The 21,758-nt window shown below is 41.7% G+C and overlaps 1 protein-coding gene across 1 annotated transcript in view; it reads right to left on the bottom strand.

Annotated features, from left to right (window-relative positions):
• The window catches only part of LOC124779577 (Down syndrome cell adhesion molecule-like protein Dscam2), a 432,737-nt gene that overhangs the window by 152,736 nt on the left and 258,243 nt on the right, over nucleotides 1-21,758 (bottom strand). The window contains exons 13-14 of the mRNA XM_047253719.1: nucleotides 16,006-16,182; nucleotides 10,927-11,068 (exon numbers count right to left, since the gene is read on the bottom strand). Coding sequence (XP_047109675.1) covers nucleotides 10,927-11,068; nucleotides 16,006-16,182 — 319 coding nt within the window. The remainder of the gene's footprint in view (nucleotides 1-10,926; nucleotides 11,069-16,005; nucleotides 16,183-21,758) is intronic.

The raw sequence follows: 21,758 nt of genomic DNA, 5'->3' as shown, positions 1-21,758 counted from the left end.
AGTGTACAGAGATGAGGTGGTGAGTGGGGCAGCTGGATACAGTTGGAAATTTAGATGGAGTGTGGGGAAGCGAGTGGAGGGTTAGCAGAAAAGGAGTAAAAAGACTAGGTGCTTTGGTGGAATAGAGGGCTGTGTAGTGCTGCAATGGGAACAGGGAAGGGGCTGATGGGTAAGGACAATGACTAACAAAGGTTGAGACCATGAGGGTTACAGGAACAGGATGGTCCAGTTGTTTATTGGCCAGTTTGTCAGTGGCCTTTCATATGGGCATACTACTTGTTGGTTGCCATGTTCGTGTAGAATGCAGCATAGTGGCTGCAGCTTAGCTTTTAGATCCTGACTAGTTTCACAGGCAGCCCTGCCTTTGATGGGGTAGGTGATGTTTGTGAAAGGACTGGAGTAGGTGGTGATGGAAGGATGTATGGGACAGGTCTTGCATCTAGATTTATGACAGGGATATAAGCCATGAGGCAAGGGGTTGGGAGCAGGGGTTCTTTAGAGATGGATGAGGATATTGTGTAGGTTCAGTGGGTGACAAAAAACACTGTGGGAATAGTAGGAAGGATAGTGGCAGGACATTTCTTATTTCAGGGCATGACAAAAGGTGGTGCAAATCCTGGCAGAGAATATAATTCAGCTGCTCCAGTTCTGAGTGGTACTGAGTCATGACGGGAATGCTTCTATGTGGCCAGATGGTGGGGCTTTGGGAGACGTTGAGTGACTTGAAAGATAAGGCACAGGGGATCTGTTGTTTTACATGATTGGGAGGGTAATTACGATCTGTAAAGCCCTCAGTGCGATCCTTGGAATATTTTGAGAGGGGCTGCTCGTCCCTACAGATGTGGTGGCCACAGGTGGCTAGGCCATATGGAAGGGACTTCTTGCTATGGAATGGGTGGCAGCTGCCAAAATGGAGGTACCGCTAGTGGTCGGTAGGTTTGATATGGACAGAGGTATTGATATAGCCATCTTTGAGGTGGAGTTCAACATTGAGGAAGGTGGCCTAATGGGTTGAGAAGGACCAGGTGAAATGAATGGGGGAGAGGGTGTCGACGTTCTGGAGGAATATGGATAGGGTGTTCTCACCCTTGATCCAGAACACAAAGATGGCATCAGTGAATTTGAACCAGGTGAGGGGTTTCAGATTCTAGGTGTTTAGGAAGGTTTCATCTAAATGGTCCATGAATAGATTAGCATTGTATGGAGTCATGCGAGTGCCCATAGCTGTACCCCTGATTTGTTTGAAGGTAACGCCTTCAAAGGAGAAGTACTTGTGGGTGAGGATGTAGTTGGTCACGCTGACTAGGAAGGAGGTGGTTGGTTTGGAATCCATTGTGTGTTGGGAAAGGTAGTGTTCAACAGGGGTAGGACATGGGCATTATGGATGTTAGTGTAAAGGGAGGTGGCAGCAACAGTGACGAGGAGGGCATCATGTGGTAAAGTGACAGCAACAGTGGAGAGTCAGTGGAGGAAATGGTTGGTAGCTTTGATATAGGAGGGTTGGTTGTGAGTAATAGGCTGAAGGTTTGGTCTACGAGAGCAGTGATTCTCTGGCACAGTAACCGGCTGCAATGGGGCATCCTGGGTGGTTGGGTTTATGTAATTTAAGAAGTGTGTAGAAGATAGGAGTGTGGGGAATGTATGGGGGAGGAGAGAGATGGACTCTGGGGAGAGTTTCTGGTTTTGCGGGGCTATGTTGGTGGGGGCTAAGGACTGGCGGCATCTGAACAGATGGAGGTCATTGTGAAAGGAAGGGTGGCAGCCAGAGATGGGTAATTTGATGGTAAGGCCATCTGGGAGGATTCCATGAGCTAATCAACAGCGCAGGAACAGTATGTGGGACTGGGTTCTACTAGGAATAAGGAAACTTTTCTGTACTGATGCAGATGGAAGGCACAATAATCCATGGTGGTGCAAAAAATACGCAAGTACCACAGAATTATGTCAGACAAAAAATTTGCAGAAATACACTCAAACAAAAAATTGTGAAAAGGAAGAAATATGGGGAACCAGGATGGAATCTGATGGAGTAGGCCAATAATGAGAGGCAATAACCAACTGAAATTGGCATGAAGTCACAATGAGAACTAATGGAAAAAAAATATATATTTGTAATGTGGGCTGCAGGCTTGTGGGTGGATAAGCATCAAAAGGGGAATGGTGGAAGTGACTTGATTACCTGAAATCAGTAGGTGCAAACTGGGAACTGGAATAGAGAGGCGAAAGAGTGGGGCAGAGAGGGAGTGGTTGGTAGGATGAGATACAAGTTTGTGTGGCACAGGAAAGGTTTGAGAAAGAAAATGCAAAAACACATGCAAGCATGGCACAGGGCCAGTGATCAATATGAAGGTATAGGATTAATCATATCAATGGGTGCAACATGGGACATACAATGCTGCACCAACAATCAGCATGATCTTGCAGCCATCTGTTGTGTGTGGCTGAGATGGTTGATACAGAGTGGTTTCTAAGTAGAGCATGCGGTGCAGTTTGTGAGGCGACAAGAGAAACACAGAAAAGAAAAGAAAGAAGAATGGACACTGAGTATAGTAATGCATCAGAAAATAGTAACAAAGAAAAACAACACTGGGTTGAGATGGAAGAAAAGCCATCAGGTAAAATCAAACAATGGAAAATCCAGGATGGAATGTAACAATATAATGAAAAGGATAGTTGCTACTCACCATACAGCAGAGATGTTGAGTTGCAGAAAAGAAAAAAAAAAAAGCCATCACACAATTAGCTTTTGGCCAACAAGTCCTTTGTCAAAATTAAATAAAGTACACACACGCACACACTCATGCAAACACAACTCACGCACACATGACTACAGTCTCTGGCATCTGGAGGCAGACTGCGAGGCAATTGTATGGGGTTAACGAAGAGGCTGGGGTGGTGAGCGGGAGGGATAGTAGGGTGGGGGTCGGCGAAGTGCTGCTAGGATCATAGGAGCATACAGGGATGAGGTGGAGAGTGGGGCAGTTAGGTGCAGTCAACAGGTTAGATGAAGATTGAGTGAGGGGGGGGGGGGGGGGGAGGCGGTTGGTGGTAGTAAAGAAGAGAAGTACAAAGACTGGGTGCGCTGGTGGAATGGAGGGCTGTATAGTGCTGGAACGTGAACAGGAAAGAAGTGATGGGTAAGGACAAGGATTAATGAAGGTTGAGACTAGGAGGGTTACGGGAGCATAGGATATATTGCAGGGAGAGTTTACACCTGCGAAATTCAGAAAAGCTAGTGTTGGTGGGAAGGATCCAAATGACATAGGCTGTGAAGCAGCCATTGAAATGAAGGACATCATGTTGGGAGGAATGTTCAGCAAAAGGGTGGTCCAGTTGTTTATTGGCACAGTTTGTTGGTGGACACTCATGCGGACAGACAGCTTGTTGGTTGTCATGCCCACAGAGAATGTAGGACAGTGGTTGCAGTTTAGCTTGTAGATCACTTGACTGGTTTCAGAAGTAGCCCTGCCTTTGATGGGATAGGTGATGTTTGTGACAGGACTGGAGTAGGTGGTGGTGGGAGGATGTATGGGACAGGTCTTGCATCTAGGTCTATTAAGGGGTATGAGCCATGAGGTAAGGGATTGGGAGCACGGGTTGTGTAAGGGTGTACGATATTATGTAGGTTCAGTGGATGGTGGAAAACCACTGTGGGAGGGGTGGGAATGATAGTGGGCAGCACATTTATCATTTTGGGGTACAATAAGAGGTACTCAGAACCATGGGGGAGAAAACAATTCAGTTGCTCCAGTTCTGGGTGGTACTGAATCATGAGGAAAATGCTTCTCTGTGGCTGGATGGTGGGGCTTCATGAGGTATTGGGTGACTGGAAAGATAAGGTACAGGAGATCTGTTTTTGTGCAAGGTTGGGATGGTAATAACGATCTATAAAGGCTTCAGTGAGACCATTGGTATATTTTGAGGTGGCCACTCATCATAACAGATGTGACGGCCACAGGTGGCTAGGCTGTATGGAAGGGACTTCTTGCCATGGAATGGGTGACAGCTGTCAAAGTGGAGGTATTTATGTTAGTTGGTAGGTTTGATATGGACAGAGATACTGACATAGCAAACTTTGAGATAGAAGTCATCATCAAGGAAGGTGGCCTGATGTATTGAGTAGGAGCACCCTCGATCCAGATCATGATGATGACATCAATGAATCTGAACCAGATGAGTAGTTTGGGATTCTGGATATTTATGAAGGATTCCTCCTTCTACACACTTCCCAAAGTCCATAAACCCAACCACCCATGATGCCCCATTGTGGTCAGTTACTGAGCCTGCACTGAGAGGATCTCTGCTCTCATTGGCCAATACCTTCCTCTCATTCACCAATAGCTTCAGCCTATTACCCACAACTTACTCTCCTCCACCAACTCTCCACAGTTCCTGTCCCTTTACCATACGGTAACCTGCCTGTAACTAATGGTGCTACCTCTCTTCACACTAACATCCCTAATGCTGATGGCCTGAGCCCTATTGAACACTACCTTTCCCAATGCACGATGGATTCCACACTGACCACCTCCTTCCTAGTTGCCATGACCAACTATATCCTCAACCACAAGTACTTCTTCTTTGAAGGCGTTACCTACAAACAAATCCTAGGTATGGCTATGGGCACCTGCATGGCGCCATCCTATGCCAACCCGTTCATGGGCCAACTAGAGGAATCCTTCATAAATGCGCAGAATCCTAATCCTCTCAACTGGTTCAGATTCACTGATGATATCTTCGTGATCTGGATCGAGTGTGAGGACACCCTATGAACATTCCTCCAGAATCTCAACTCCTTCTCCCCCATTCGCTACATCTGGTCCTGCTCAACCCATTAGGCCACCTTCCTTGGTGTTGACCTCCACCTCACAGATGGCTACATCAATACCTCTGTCCACATCAAACCTAACAACCACCAGCAGTACCTCCATTTCAAGACTTGCCACACACTCCATACCCAGAAGCCCCTTCCACACGGACTAGCCACCAGTGGCCATCACATCTGTAGTGATGAGCAGACCCTCTCAAAATATAATGAGGGTCTCATTGAGGCCTTTAAAGGTCATATAATTACCCTCCCATCTTTGTAAAACACAGATCTCCTGTGCCTTATCTTACCCAACACGCAAAACCTCCCAAAGCCCCATCATCGGCCACAGAGGAGCATTTCCCTACTCATTACCACCCAGGACTGGAGCAACTGAATTTCATTCTCCAACAGTTTTTTTATTACCTCTTGTCATGCCCTGAAATGAGAAATATCCTGCCCATTATCCTTCCTACTCCTTGCACAATGGTATCCCACCACCCATGCAACCTACACCATATTTTGATCCATCTCCACACAACAACTGCTCCCAAATCCTTGCCTCCTGGCTTATATCCCTGTAATAGGTCTAGATTTAAGATCTGTCCCATATATCCTCCCACCTCCCTCCAGTCCAGTGACAAACATCACCTATCCTTCAAAGGCAGGGCTACTTGTGAAACCAGTCATGTGATCTACAAGCTAAGCTGCAAACACTGTGCTGCATTCTATGTGAGCATGACAATCAACAAGCTTCTGTATGCATGAAAAGCAACTGACAAACTTTGGCCAAGAAACTACGGGACCACCCTGTTGCTGAGCATACCACCCAACATGACGTCCTTCATTTCAATGATTGCTTCTCCGCCTGTGCCATCTGGATCCTTCCTACCAATGAGAACTTTTATGAATTGCAGAGGTGGAAACTCTCCCTGCAATATATCCCACATTCCCATAACCCTCCCAGTCTCAACCTTTCTTAGTCATTGTCCTTACCCATCAGCCCCTTCCCTGTTCCTATTCCAGCATTACACAGCCCTCTATTCCACCAGTGCACCCAGTCTTTCTACTCCTCTCCTTTTCTGCTCATCCCCCCTCTCTCCCCCACCCTCCATCTAGCCTCCCGGCTGTGCGTAGCTGCCCCACTCTCCACCTCATCCGTGTATGCTACCAGCAGCAGATTACTGTCCTCCCCCTTTGATCAGAAATAACATTGCATACATGCCACTCAGGAATTGCTGAATGAAGTCGACAATGATCCAAAACTTCTAAAGAATAGTATAACAGAGGACAGAACATGGGTACATGGATATGACATTGATCCCAAGCGCAACTGTCCCAATGGAAACTGACTGAAGAGTCAAGACCAAAAAAATTTCGGAAACTTCGGTCACATGTAAAGATTCTTCTCCCTGTCTTCATCAATTACAACTGGAATGTGCATCATGAGTTCCTACCTTATGGTCGAACTGCCAATAAAGGACACTGTCTGCATGTTACATGCTGTTTGTTTGAATCAATCCAAAGAAAACGACCAGAATTATGACAAAACCACTTGTGCAAATTGCATCACAATAATGCTCTCACTCACACCTCTATGCTTGTTCGAGATTTTTTTGCGAGAAACAAAATCGTTATTTTGCCTCAGCTACTTTATTTGCTGGACATGGCCCTTTGCGACTTCTTTCTTTCCCAAGGCTGAAGAGAACCATGAAAGGATGTCCTTTTTGCCACCATTTATGAGGTAAAACCAGAATCTCTGAAGAAACTGAACATCAAAACATAAAGTGAATTCCAGAAGTGCTTCCTAGATTGGAAAAAGCACTGGCACAAGTGTATTATATCTGAAGGGGATTACTTTGAAGAGGACAAAGCTGATTTTGATGAATAAATAAAAATATTTCAAGAAAAATTCTCCTTAGTTTTTTATCACATTTTATGTGCTTAGATTTGTCCCACTCTACTGGGAACTTATTATAGCTTAGCCATCAACTACAGAGTTCGTTAGAGGGGATAAGAAGTTTAACATATATGAAAACAGAAGACAGTTTACATTTTTTACAAGGATAAGTAAACAAAGATTCAGTTTGAGTTCTGTATGAAATTTAAGGAGTAATAATGTACAATTTGCAATTGATGATACCGCTTCTGCACACTGGTCTTTTGAAACTGTCACCACCAGTTATGAGGTAAAACCACACTGTTTTGTGAAAGTAAATGACAATGAACTGACAGTGATATGGTGGTGACAGTTTCAAAAGACCAGTGAGTGCAGTAACGAAAACTCCAATCAGATGCGAAATTTCTAAATACGTGAGCTTATAATGCAGCTGAAATTTGCCATCAATTCTGATGGAACATAAGTGAAACAAAAGTGTTGAAGAAGGGTTATTCAAATGAGTCTAGAGGTGACAGACCTAGGGCCGGTACTGGTGATCTTGCTGAGTCTTGAATCCAAATATGAGAGAAAATTATAGCTTTATGATAAAATATATTTCTCTACAATTCCATGAGTTGTCAGGGCAACATTGTTGAAAACTGTAACAATGTGTAAGCTACCAGAAGCAATGTGCATACCTACAGATTTATGCAAGTTCATTTAGCAGAATTTTGATTATCCTCAGTTCTTCTGATCTCATGACCAGTGACTCTCATCTCTTCCAATATCTCAAAATCTGACTTCTATGTACACATTCTGAGGAAAGTGAGGGTTTGACAAAACCAGTGAAGGGACGGTCAAACACGAGGGTAACACGGTCAATCTAAGAAAATGAAACAAACATGTAATCCACTTTAATACTACAGTAGGTACTGAGAAGACAAGATATACATAAGAGAGACATTCAATGATCAATGTAAAACAATGTCAAACAAAATAAAGTAAGCTCTGGGCACATAATCATTCTGCTCATTGAGCACTCCTGCTGGTTCCTGCTTTTTGCCTTTTATGAGTTTCAAGCTCTTCCAACAAACAGAGACAACGACCTTTTTGTTCTCTGTGGAGAATTCACATGCTATTCTTAATGCTCCTTGTAGTATGGTTGGTTTCTGCTGGATGAAATCCCAAGGTAGTTTTGTTACATGGCTGTAAATGCTCATTAAATCTTACTGTGAAAGAGCAGCCAGTGTGGCACTATTGTATCATTCTTATTTTATTGGTTCCTTAAGCTTGTTCGTGTATATGTTATTGTTTTTAATCTTAAAATCACTGTATAAGTGTCACAGAAACACTTGTTATGATTTATGTATTTCCTCTTTATCCGTGTTTTTAATTTCTTACATTTTATTACTGTAATAACTTATACACGTTATAAGCCCACAATAGTTTCTATCAAATGTACTTTTTCATTTTATTGGATTTTGTACAATTGTATAATTGAAGGAAATGTGTAGGCCTACAATAGCGACATCCAGGGTGCGATTTGTGCTTTTACCAGTGGGGGGGGGGGGATGTTTTAGGGGTTTAGTAGAATTATATATGTTACTAGCTTGGACCGTGGCGTTACGCATGGTTAAACAGCTATTTATAAATACATGTTAATGCCGAAACTCACTATTCACGCGTATGCACTATCAGGAAAGCCATCCCTTGTTATATCTTTAAAAGTACATTATAGGTAAAGCTTATTTACAAAATCATCTACATACAGGTAAACAAGAGGAATTCAAAAAGTAGAGGCACATTTGTGAAAAGCTGTACTTATTCTGATGTTAGAAAACTGAACCATATTAATAGTATTAATAGTAACACTTACTAAAAACTTTCAGTGTTCGGCTCCACAAATTTAAATTATATGTAAAGTTTTACTCCAGTGTGTGGGAAATAAACATACCAAGTTGGGATGCATAAACTAAAACCAGACAACAGGATGGTCTGATCAGAGGGGGGGAAATCCCCCCCACCCCCCACCCCCCCCTGCAAATCGCACACTGGCGACATCTAACGAGCTTATGACACAAAAACATTTTGTAGCTACTGTACCTCAGTTTGTTAAGAAGAGTAATGCTCTTAAGAGGATAACTCTGCTGGCATTGTGGGCAAATTTACACCATATTTTAAATCAGTATGATGACACTAAGCTGTTTACGTGTGTGTTTTTTGATCATGCTACTATGGCTTCATTATATTAGGATATGTTTTAAAACAGGTAAACCTTATCATTTTTAAATGCACATGTTTTCCATATGCATGAAAGTATTACTTTTCATTATGGCATGTTTTATTGTTTTCAGATGTAGACCATCCACTAGTTGTACTAAAGATGGTCATTGCTGACTGAAACCAGTAGTCTAAGTTCTGTGATCATAGACAGAAATAAAAGAAATTTATTCTACACTTTCTGAATCAGTGTTTAATTCATGACTATGTCACAGCTTGTGGAGTTCTGAGTGACACTTGTCATGCATATGAACATTGCCCTGTTGAAAAATGGCACTATAATACTGTCACATGAGATGTGAGAGGTAACACACGAGGATGCCGAATGTCTGTGACATACTGCTGTGCTGTCAGTTCTCGCAGTCACTACCAGCGATGACTGTAAGTCATACCTGATGGCTCTCCACACCACGACTCCAGGAATAATGTCACTGTGCTTCTCTAAAACATTGGAAGAATGGGCCTCTCCGCAAGTTACTGCCATACTGACAGTCATCCAGGATAACACAGAACCAAAATTCATCGCTGAACACAATGTGATGCCATTCATCAGTAGTGTGTACTTCCTGATCATGGCACCACTCCAAATGTAGCCATTCATGCTGTGGTGTTAATGGCAGTGTATGTATGGGCAGTAACTCCCTAGCTTGGCTGTTGTTAGTCTCTGACAAATGGTGTGGGATGACAAAGACTGTTGCAGGGAATACATTACTTGTTCTCAGATGGCAGGCACATTTGTGAAAGGGTTACAGTGTGACTGGTGCATAACAGAAGTCCTCCCTTGTGATGGTCAACTCGGACCTTGATGACATTCGGATGTGACTAGTCACATCAGAATGCCCCATAAATCTGGATACAGGGCAATTCCACTGGCCAACCAAATGGAGACTCACAATGAGGCCATTTTCAAACACAGTCAAATGCTGATAATGTCTCAAACAAGTACGTGGCTTTTCCATGTCCTTCACAGGGATCAGTCAACGTCTGACATTGTTCACACCCCTTATACTCCTTGCTAGCATGGAGAGCTGCATCAAACCAGTCTCAGGACTGAAGACCACAAAAACAACAACAGCAACAACAACAACATACTCCTTGCCAGTCCTGGTAACAACACGAAAGACAAATAACATTACCATATTCTAGTGGTCATTCTACCTGTCCCAGAATTTCAACTCTAATCAGTTACACACCAACATCTATGAAGTTAACATTCAGCCATATCTTCTAGGTGCTTCACTTTGTTTGTCAGGCAGTGTAAATCATCATAACACTACACTCAACTGCCACAGTTACTTACCTCTAAAGTACAACAGTCACACTTCAAAATGAAAAACTAGTGTAAGACATGGACATAACAGCCTTTCAATTTAGACACCTAATTATGGGGCATACCATCCAATAAAGCCATAGGGCATTTGTACTTTTACACAATGCAGAGATGTTCGAGATTAAACTAGAACTGTTTTCTGACACTTTAGTGAGTAGGAACTTTAATACATAGCACTGGGGAAATGCTGATGATGAACGTTTCTTTTGCCACCAACACTAATATTATCTGGCCAACAATCAAGAGCCACATCATGAAATGATTCAGTGAACTTTGGTGAGTAGGAATTTTAATACATAGCACTGGGGAAATGCTGATGATGAAAGTTTCTTTTGCCACCAACACTAATATTATCTGGCCAACAATCAAGAGCCACATCATGAAATGATTCAGTGAACTTTGGTGAGTAGGAACTTTAATACATAGCACTGGGGAAATGCTGATGATGAAAGTTTCTTTTGCCGCCAACACTAATATTACCTGGTCAACAATCAAGAGCCACATCATGAAATGATTCAGTGACCTTAATCATTCAGGAACTTAATAAAAGAAAATACCTCTCCCATTTAAGATTATTTACTTTTTTAATGCAAGAATTTTGCTATAGTAAATAAGTGCTGAGTAAGATACCTATAACTGTGGTGCAGTCGCTGCCCCCTGAACAGCCAGTTCACCTGAATTGGATGGTCCCCTCTGACATCACACTTCAAGGTCACCTGCTGGCCACGACGAGCTGTCACATTTTTCTCCATCACATCAAATCTCACCGGTTCTGAAACAGAAAGTCCTTACATGACAGGATCAGTTTTCGGGAGATGTATTCAAAAAGTTTTTATCCAAGGTTATACTCAGCTTCATGCAGAAGGTAATTTTATATTTCACAGCAAGTGACACATCTGTTTGAATACGTATAGTTCTCAGGTGGCCCTTGAGAGAAACATATGCTTCTTTGTCCTTCATATCATATGGCCAAGTGCTTTAGCAACTACACTTCCCACATAAGATACTGGTTTCTCATGGTTTCTCTAATTTAAATGAGGTGCCCTTTCCAAACCTACATATATATACTATGTCTTAATCTATATGAAAAAGAAGCTACCCGAAGCTAAATGCAGAGAGAATATACATTGCTACAATGCTTGGACGAAGAGATGTATTTATACTCCATTCCACGGACTCTCAAAATCACTGAACAGTTATGAACTAATGGGGCACAAATTATTTAATAAACTTCCACTTGCTATGAAAGATTTACCAGAGCAACCATTCAAACAAGCAGTGTATGACTGGTTAGTTGCCCATCCACTCTATGACATAAAGGATTTCATCAATTGCAATATTATACTGTAATAACAAACCGATTACTCTTTTGCAACAGGAATTATATAGTATTATAAGTATGACTTTGTGGAATTTCACTAATAATAATACTACATTGTAATAACAAACCTATTGTTCTGTTGCAACATGAATTATATTGTATTATGTTTATGACTTTGCCAATTGTAATATTATACTGTAATAACAAGTCTATTGCTCTTTTGCAACAGGAATTATATAGTATTATAAGTATGACTTTGTAGGATTTCATCAATTGTAATATTACACTGTAATAACAAACCTATTGTTCTATTGCAACATGAGTTATAGTGTATTATATGTATGACTTTGTCTATTGCCTTAATGGCCTAACAGCAATAAAATTATTCTATTCTATCATGGAGTTTCAATTGTTTGGTATCAGTACTTTGCATTTTATGCTGATAGTCTGATAATAGTCACACCTGCCACTTTTGGAATTGGAATTATTATGTACTTTTTGAAGTCTGAGGGCATTTTTCCTGTGTCATATATCTTGTAAATCATGCGGAATAGTTGACTCTCAAGGACTCAAATAATTCTGAAGGAATTTTATCTACTCCATGGCCTTGTTTCTACTTAGGTCCTTCAGTGCTCTATCAATTTCTTTTCACAGTTTGTCTCCAATTTCATCTTCATTTACTTCACTTCACGTTTTATAATATTGGCTTGTGGTTCATTTTCATTCTGTAGTGTTTCTACTCATTCCTTCCATCTTTCACTTTCATTCTTTGCTTAGTACTGACTCGCTTCTGAGTTCTTCATGATTATACACGTGTTTCTCTTTTCGTTAAAGGTCTCTTTGTTTTTGCTATAGATGGCATCTATTTTTTCCCTAGCCATGCATACTTCTACAGCCTTGCATTTTTCTTCTAAGCATACCTGCTTAAAAGTTTTGCACTTTCTTCACTCTCATTTTTCAAATGTCTGTATTCACTTTTGCCCACTACATTTTGATATTGTTTCTTTTCAGCAACTAAATTCACATCATGTGTTATCCGATAATTTCTACTGGGCCTTGTCTTTTTGCTATTCAATCCTCAGCTGTCTTTGTTATTTGATCTTAAAGCTACCTATTGAATTTCTTTGCCCTGTTTTTGTCAATCGTTGCCGACTGCTTCCTATGAAATGCTCAATCTCAGGTTCTTTCAAGTACTTATGACCCTGTAATGCAGAATTCTACCAAGTGGGAGATCTGAGTGGAGGTCTGATTTACTTCTGGAATATTTTACTCAAGGTGATGTCATCATCGGACCACGCCACACAGTAGAGCTGCAGGAACCCAAATGGCTGAAGTTTTCTTGTTTTCAGCCATCTGTAGTACCAATATAGAAGTGACATGTGGGCTAAATGTCATACTGGTAGAAATAGAATTAATACCCATATTTGCAAATGACCCATGTGCTGATTAAAGAGTGAAAAACTTTACTTTTATATTGAGTTATTATTTTGCCATCATGAGTTTGATGAATTGGCTGAAGAAAAGACACACCACAGAAAAGACAGGTCAAACTATGTAAAAAGCAATGTGTTAAGAACTTAAACAGTGCATGTGTTATTGAAAGTCAGTGATCAGTCTGTGTAACTTTTGATGATGAAAGTGATGCAAATGCGGCAACTTGCAAAACTTTAGATTTTCCAGATAGTTGGAACTAAGAATGGTGTAAATATTTTGCTTCTGAAATTTGATGACTTGAATTGAAAAACAAATTTCTATTATGTCATGTTTGGCAAGAAATCGGTGCACTTGGTGTGGGAATAGGAATTAAATTTTCAAGGAGTGAGTGGAATGTAAAGTCAACTGCTATGGTGACAACAAAGTGAAAGAACAGACTAATTGGAGGATAAAAATTCATACACACAAGACTTCGATATCCCATAGGACTCATGACATGTTTTTCTTTCCTGTTTTAAAATAATGAAGGACTAAGGGCAGAACAGAGAAATGGGGTGGAAAGCAGAAAGCCCAGCAAAGAAAGGTGTCACTTACGCTATGTTTGTTCAGAGATAGCAACGCCCAAGATACACCCATCACGATTTGGGTATGGTGAAAGTAAATTAAGAACAGTCTGGTATAAAATTGAAAAAAAAAAAAAAGTATCTAAAGAACCTTTCTCATCAAAAATTAGCTAAAACCACCATTAAAAACAGACGTTTAAGGAGAATCACATACTGGCTGTATGATGTCACTTAGACGATTCTGCGATTGCTAAATTGAGGGGTTTTGCAGTGGAAGGGGAAAAGCAATAGTAGTGTTTGAATTATGTAACGCTGCATATTTATGTATGTGGTAGATGTGTGCTAATGAGTTGCTTTGTACTCCTGAGCTGGGCTAATACACTCCTGGAAATTGAAATAAGAACACCGTGAATTCATTGTCCCAGGAAGGGGAAACTTTATTGACACATTCCTGGGGTCAGATACATCACATGATCACACTGACAGAACCACAGGCACATAGACACAGGCAACAGAGCATGCACAATGTCGGCACTAGTACAGTGTATATCCACCTTTCGCAGCAATGCAGGCTGCTATTCTCCCATGGAGACGATCGTAGAGATGCTGGATGTAGTCCTGTGGAACGGCTTGCCATGCCATTTCCACCTGGCGCCTCGGTTGGACCAGCGTTCGTGCTGGACGTGCAGACCGCGTGAGATGACGCTTCATCCAGTCCCAAACATGCTCAATGGGGGACAGATCCGGAGATCTTGCTGGCCAGGGTAGTTGACTTACACCTTCTAGAGCACGTTGGATGGCACGGGATACATGCGGACGTGCATTGTCCTATTGGAACAGCAAGTTCCCTTGCCGGTCTAGGAATGGTAGAACGATGGGTTCGATGACGGTTTGGATGTACCGTGCACTATTCAGTGTCCCCTCGACGATCACCAGTGGTGTACAGCCAGTGTAGGAGATCGCTCCCCACACCATGATGCCGGGTGTTGGCCCTGTGTGCCTCGGTCGTATGCAGTCCTGATTGTGGCGCTCACCTGCACGGCACCAAACACGCATACGACCATCATTGGCACCAAGGCAGAAGCGACTCTCATCGCTGAAGACGACATGTCTCCATTCGTCCCTCCATTCACGCCTGTCGCGACACCACTGGAGGCGGGCTGCACGATGTTGGGGCGTGAGCGGAAGACGGCCTAACGGTGTGCGGGACCGTAGCCCAGCTTCATGGAGACGGTTGCGAATGGTCCTCGCCGATACCCCAGGAGCAACAGTGTCCCTAATTTGCTGGGAAGTGGCGGTGCAGTCCCCTACGGCACTGCGTAGGATCCTACGGTCTTGGCGTGCATCCGTGCGTCGCTGTGGTCCGGTCCCAGGTCGACGGGCACGTGCACCTTCCGCCGACCACTGGCGACAACATCGATGTACTGTGGAGACCTCACGCCCCACGTGTTGAGCAATTCGGCGGTACGTCCACCCGGCCTCCCGCATGCCCACTATACGCCCTCGCTCAAAGTCCGTCAACTGCACATACGGTTCACGTCCATGCTGTCGCGGCATGCTACCAGTGTTAAAGACTGCGATGGAGCTCCGTATACCACGGCAAACTGGCTGACACTGACGGCGGCGGTGCACAAATGCTGCGCAGCTAGCGCCATTCGACGGCCAACACCGCGGTTCCTGGTGTGTCCGCTGTGCCGTGCGTGTGATCATTGCTTGTACAGCCCTCTCGCAGTGTCCGGAGCAAGTATGGTGGGTCTGACACACCGGTGTCAATGTGTTCTTTTTTCCATTTCCAGGAGTGTAGTTCCTATAGTACCCTTTGTAACACCTAAACAGACACGCAAATGATGCAGTCATAATAGCCTCATCACTATCTCTTTCCCAAATCTTGGGGAGGGGGGGCATCCCACTTCAGTGTAATGGTTGCTCTGTAAGTAACGATATTTCTTTCTTTGAATACCTTCTGACTTCAGTGCTGCTATTCCAAGAACTGGATGTAACCCAGCAGATGAATATATATATATATAGGTCCTTGACCACCCCATAGTTCATCATATACCTTCAGTGAGGCCCCATGGTTCTTACGATGCAACACATATCGTTAGTTTCACTAGTGTTCCGTCTTAGAATTAACGTAAACAGCATTGGTTAATTAAGTAAAAAGTTAGAAACAAAATACTAGAAATGCCATTTCTATGTGTGAACTTGCTATTCTCTCTTTAAGTTCGAAAGGTTCCCCATAAGTTTACTTTCAGAAAAATCAATGTAGTACACACAGATTACTAAATATGAAGTGACTCATATAACTTAGATGTCCTATTGTGGGCAGAAATTAATTGTCTGTTGTTTGAGAGATTAGGGTACATTAATATGTCACTCGTAGATTATTACCATTGACAGCTATCTCGACCACCTTGCTTAGTCCAGCTCCAATGCCGTTATCAGCACGACAGAGGTAGAAGCCCTCATCTTCAGCAGAAGCAGAAAGGATTGACAGAGTTCCATTCGCCATTACCAGCATGTGAGGTTCCGTAGGTTCTAGGGGCTGGAAGTCATTTGGTTTACCACCTACAACAATTAGCAAAAACTGAAATGAGTACACGCAGTTGAATAACCTGCTTAAGCAGAAATGTTTCAAGAAGAGGAAGTATTGCCAGTTCATAAATAGGCCTACTAGTATAGTGGTACTTTGCTACTTAACAGGAGGATAGAATCCATGTGATATAGTGGAGTGACAGAATCCATGTGATTGCTATGTACATAAATGTCAGTACCATGGGCGTACCCAGCGAGGGGTCGGGGGCGGGGGGGGGGGGGGGGGGGGCAGCTGCCCTCCCCCCCTAGAAGATATTCGCAGTTTTTTACTAGTTTACTGTTTTATTTAATAAGAAATGCTGCATGTTTTCTCGGATTGTACAAGTGCATTCTTGTATTTAAAATGTATATTAAAAGCAGTTTTTCACTGGTTTACTGTTTTATTTAATAAGAAGTGGTGTATGTTATCTCGAGTCCTTGTTTGCTAAGACTAGTATGACCTGTCCCCCCACCCCTAGTTCTGATCCTGGGTACACCCTTGGTCAGTACTTATTACTAGATAAACAGGAATGGCCAATATCATTGAGATTTTATTACATCTTTACTAAACTAGAAAAATAAATAAAGATCCTTACAACATGCAAACAAAATCTGGTGCTATATGAATGATTTAGGTGTCCCATAATGCCGTTCATTATCACTTTTAAATACTCAGCTTTTCAACTCGTCTAAACGAAATAAATTACAAGGGAAATGTCAGAAATTAAAAAATAAAAACTCTTTCTTAAAACCGGTGCTCGTACTGTATTAAACTTCGCAAAATAATGCTTTAGTTATCTTCATTCATTGAGGCAAGTTGTACCTTATTTCAGACTGAGTTTGCCTTAAGTATACTTTAACAAAACTATTACTATCTAAACCAAATTATAAAGCATTGACAAAATTGATCGGTGACAGCAACACACGCCAAGAGCGAACACTTACACATTCATCTTTACTGAGTGTTAATAGGAAGCATAAAGAGCTTCCAATGTTTCCCGTTTTCTAATCCACTGTCTAGGTTAAAAGGCAGTCTAACATGCCAAATACAAGGGCGAAATCTGCTGTCAATAGTAGTTTCAGATCCATTTCCTTGACAACATAGCTGAAGAGGGTTGAAACTTTTCTGTGCCAGGAGCTATCAGCATTTTGCACGGCTATTGTTGTAAAGCGCGTTTATGAGCACCGGCATGGCGTCTTGTAGAGTTGTGGCGATTCGTGAATGAGTCGTTCAATTGAACGACTCTAAACAAAGAGTCGTAAGAATCGAATCGTGATACGGACGAATCGTCGTTCAAAAGAATCGTAAGAACGATTGCGTGTTTCCGAGTCGTCACGATTCTAAGTTCCAACGATTCATCGATTCTTAGTACGCTATGCTTCGAAGGCAACTTCCGAATCGTGCCGAATGATTACGACCGCCAGGTGGCAGTCAAGTGGAGGATGCGTGTGAACAAAGGAAGCTCGGAACGAACAAACGAAGTTCGTGGGCCGTAATATCACTCGTGAAAACCAAGCTGACATTTGGCGGTGGCTGACGGGAACGAGCGTAAAGGCATTTCCCATTTACTATCCCTATATAGTGCACATGGGCGGATTCATATCATCCTACGTTTTTCTGTGCTCTTTCCAATTCCACAGCACCTTATATTTCACAATAAAGCAACTGTCAGCCCTCACACACTGCAAATGTAGCTTAACTTTTTGTTTCGTCGAAATACAAAGCACAGGTATTTTGCTTTTAATTTGTCTGAGAACTTGCTTCTGCCACTATTATTTATGTGAGAAGACGACATACTTCTAAAGTGTAGGATACAATCGTATACAGTGACTTTACTTCACTGCTAATTTGCTAATTCTGTTAGTTCCACCAGTACCGCCACTAAATGGCTATCGCACTAGACCAATATTACAGAGCGAATGTAAGCTCTCTAACCAATACCTTTCTTGACGGATCGCCGTGTAATACCGTCTTTAAAATTCTAATTTTCGAATGTTACCGTGTTCAGATTCATATTAAATGTTGGTGAAGTAACGTCGCGGTATACGATTGAATCCTATTGTTTAGAAGTATGTCGTCTTCTTACGTAAATAGCAGTGACAGCGGCAAGTTCTCATACAAATTAAAAACAAAATACCTATGCTTTGTATTTAGAAGAAATGAAAGTTAAGCTAAATTTGCTGTGTGGGAGGGCTGTTAGCTGCGTTATGAATTACAAGGGTGATGTGGACTTGGAAAGACATTTAGCACAGGAAAACTTAGGATGATATGAGGCAAACCACGTCTGCCTCACTGCTAGATTTTGTTACTATAAAACAGAGGTCTGTAGTTAAATACGTTCAAGCCACACAACCAAACTGGCATACCACGTAATTTTGCACCATCTTCCGCGCAAATCGACTCCTCTTTTCTGGCATACTGAAATAAAACAATAGATGCAATCAAATCAAACGTGACCTTTCAACAATTAAGGCATTACACCTATAAATCGAGAATCACACTTGCAACGTCATTTGCATGTTTACTCATAAATAAACTATTTGTGGCATATCTCATCATCACACAGTTCGATTCTAACCCCATTGACAATTTTAGACATGTCCTGCCATCTGTGAGTAAGATGTAGAACTTTTTGCATTCCGTAAGAATCGTGCCATCGAAGACTAGAATGAATCGTGAACGAATCGTAGTAATCGATTCGCAATGTGAGATTGAATCGTAGGAATCGAATCGGGAAAAAGAATCGTGTTACCCAACTCTAGCGTCTTGACGTACTCTCTCCACCTTCCTCAATCATATAACAGCAAAACTGCAACGGCTTTTTACACAGTCAGAAACATCTTTGGCTGTGCGTGTCTGTATTCCTTCTTCACGTAACTGTTTGATATTTTTTGCTAAACCAAATGTGTGCTAATTTTTCACAATGTCCTGTAATTTTGGATCGCCACTTAACGGTTACTTTCGGTCCGCTGGCTGCTAAAATGGGTATACACGACAATCCACCGTGAAAGGAACTCGTCTAGCGCGACAGCCATCTAGTGGTAGAATGGGTGAAACTATGAAAATTAGTAGTCACATTATCCGTGCGCCAGTTCTAAACTGCCGTCAATCCGCGCATGCGGAGTAGGCAGCAATAATTGGTGCATGCGCAGAAGGGTGTACCACAGTGCTTTCCGCTTGTTGTTTGCTTATTGTTATATGATTTCGAGAACGTGAGACAGCCTCCCTCATGACTGTCGCACTTGCTAATTCCATCTTCTATCACAGACAGCAGCGTCTCGAAAGAGGCCATGTCCATCCTCACGAATCTCCGAAATCCATGTGGATCTTCGAGCCTCAATTCTTTCATAAGCAGTGAATAATATACCCCTGCCTTTATCACTTCTTTTCAGCCAACAACGTCTGGCTTTTTGTTTTCGTCATCGTTCTGCCCTAATCCGAAGATTTACTGTCACTGCCAGGGCAATAGCTCCAAAAACAAGTGGGTCCTCCATGTGCAAAATGCTGTATAAATACATGTACCTGTGTCACCAAGACTGGTAATATAAAGCTTAACTGTTTAGTCTGTAACTCAGGATAGTAGTAACCTACATAAGAGAATAACAATTAGTCAATATATAATGATAAAAAACAATTTATTATTGAATAGGAACCTTGAGCCATATAAATAATTTGAACGAATCACGTTCCAATATGTCACACGTTCCCCCCTTGTGTTTCGCGCAGCAGAACGAACGACTGTTAGATCAGACAGTTCTGTTAGCGTTTCGCGCGTTATCACTGTCTACTGCGCATGTGTACTAGAGTTGTGGCGATTCGTGAATGAGTCGTTCATTTGAACGACTCTAAATAAAGAATCGTAAGAATCGAATCGTGATACGGACGAATTGTCGTTCAAAAGAATCGTAAGAACGATTGCGTGTTTCCGAGTCGTGACGATTCCAACGATTCATCGATTCTTAGTACGCTGTGCTTCGAAGGCAAGTTCCGAATCATGCCGAGTCGTGCCGAATGATTATGACCGCAAGATGGCAGTCAAGTGGAGAATGCGTGTGAACAAAGGAAGCTCGGAACGAACAAACGAAGTTCGTGGGCCGTAATATTACTCGTGGAAACCAAGCTGACACTTGGCGGTGGCTGACGGGAACCAGCGTAAAGGCATTCCCCATTTACTATCGCTACCATCAACCACCGCGCCCACGTCACCTTAGTTTTCGCGAGTAATACACGAACTAGTGATGACAGAAACGATATACAGCGAGTACACAGCTCCCAATACAGACGATTAAAACCAAGAAATCCAAGTATGATGAATAAATACGTACCTCTTTATTTGTTGCAGATGCAATGCAAAACACACACACTTTCTATACACACGATTATGTATTATATTTCGCGTATCTCGAAAACGGCCCTAACGATTTGGATGAAATTTTGTATTTAGACTGGTTTTTGCTTTTTGAGTTCACCTACATAGTTCTATTTTTTCGTAAAAAGTCAATTTTGCAATATATATATCCTACATAGCTCCATTCGTAAAAACGCAATTTTATATTATGAAAAAGCTATTTCACATGTTTTTATAACGCCATCTCGTAAAACTTTTTTAGTACATATTGAATGTTGTTAAAGTTTTGGTTTTTATGTTTATCTGTATATAGGTGTCTTTCCTTACAGCACGCGATTTTACACAAAATAATTTTTTAAATAAAAACGCGAATTTCGTGTTTCTTGGGAACGGCTTTAACAGTTTGGATAAAATTTTATGTTTAGATACCGATTTTGATTTTTAAGTTTATCTTTAAACAAAAGCTTTTTAATTAATAATTTCAAGTTCGAGTTTTCGAATGTTATCGTGTTCAGATTCATATAAATTTTAGTGAAGTAATGTCGCTGTATACGATTGAATCCTACTGTTTAGAAGTATGTCGTCTTCTCACGTAAATAGTAGTGACTGCGGCATGTTCTCAGACAAATTAAAAGCAAAATACCTATGCTTTGTATTTAGAAGACATGAAAGTTAAGCTAAATTTGCTGTGTGGGAGGGCTGTCAGCTGCGTTATGAATGACAAGGGTGATGTGGACTTGGAAAGACATCTTAGCACAGAAAAACATAGGATGATATGAGCCAAACCACGTCTGCCTCATTGCTAGATTTTGTTACTATAAAACAGAAGACTGTAGTCAGATACGTTCAAGCCACACAACCAAACTGGCATACCACATAATTTTGCACCACCTTTCGCACAAATCGACTCCTCTTTCCTGTCATACTGAAATAAAACAAAAGATGCAATCAAATCAAACATTACCTTCATCAATTAAGGCATTACACGTATAAATTGAGAATCATACTTGTAACGTCATATGCATGTTTACTCATAAATAAACTATTTCTGGCATATCTTATCATGACACAGTTCGATTCTAACCCCATTGACAATTTCAGGCATGTCCTGCCATCTGTGAGTAAGATATAAAACTTTTTGCACTCCGTAAGAATCGTGCCATCGCAGACTAGAATGAATCGTGAAAGAATCGTGAACGAATCGTAGGAATCGATTCGCAG

The sequence above is a fragment of the Schistocerca piceifrons genome, chromosome 1, assembly GCF_021461385.2.
Source record: "Schistocerca piceifrons isolate TAMUIC-IGC-003096 chromosome 1, iqSchPice1.1, whole genome shotgun sequence".
Taxonomy (NCBI): Eukaryota; Metazoa; Arthropoda; class Insecta; order Orthoptera; family Acrididae; genus Schistocerca; species Schistocerca piceifrons.
This window is presented reverse-complemented; position numbering and strand designations above follow the sequence as displayed.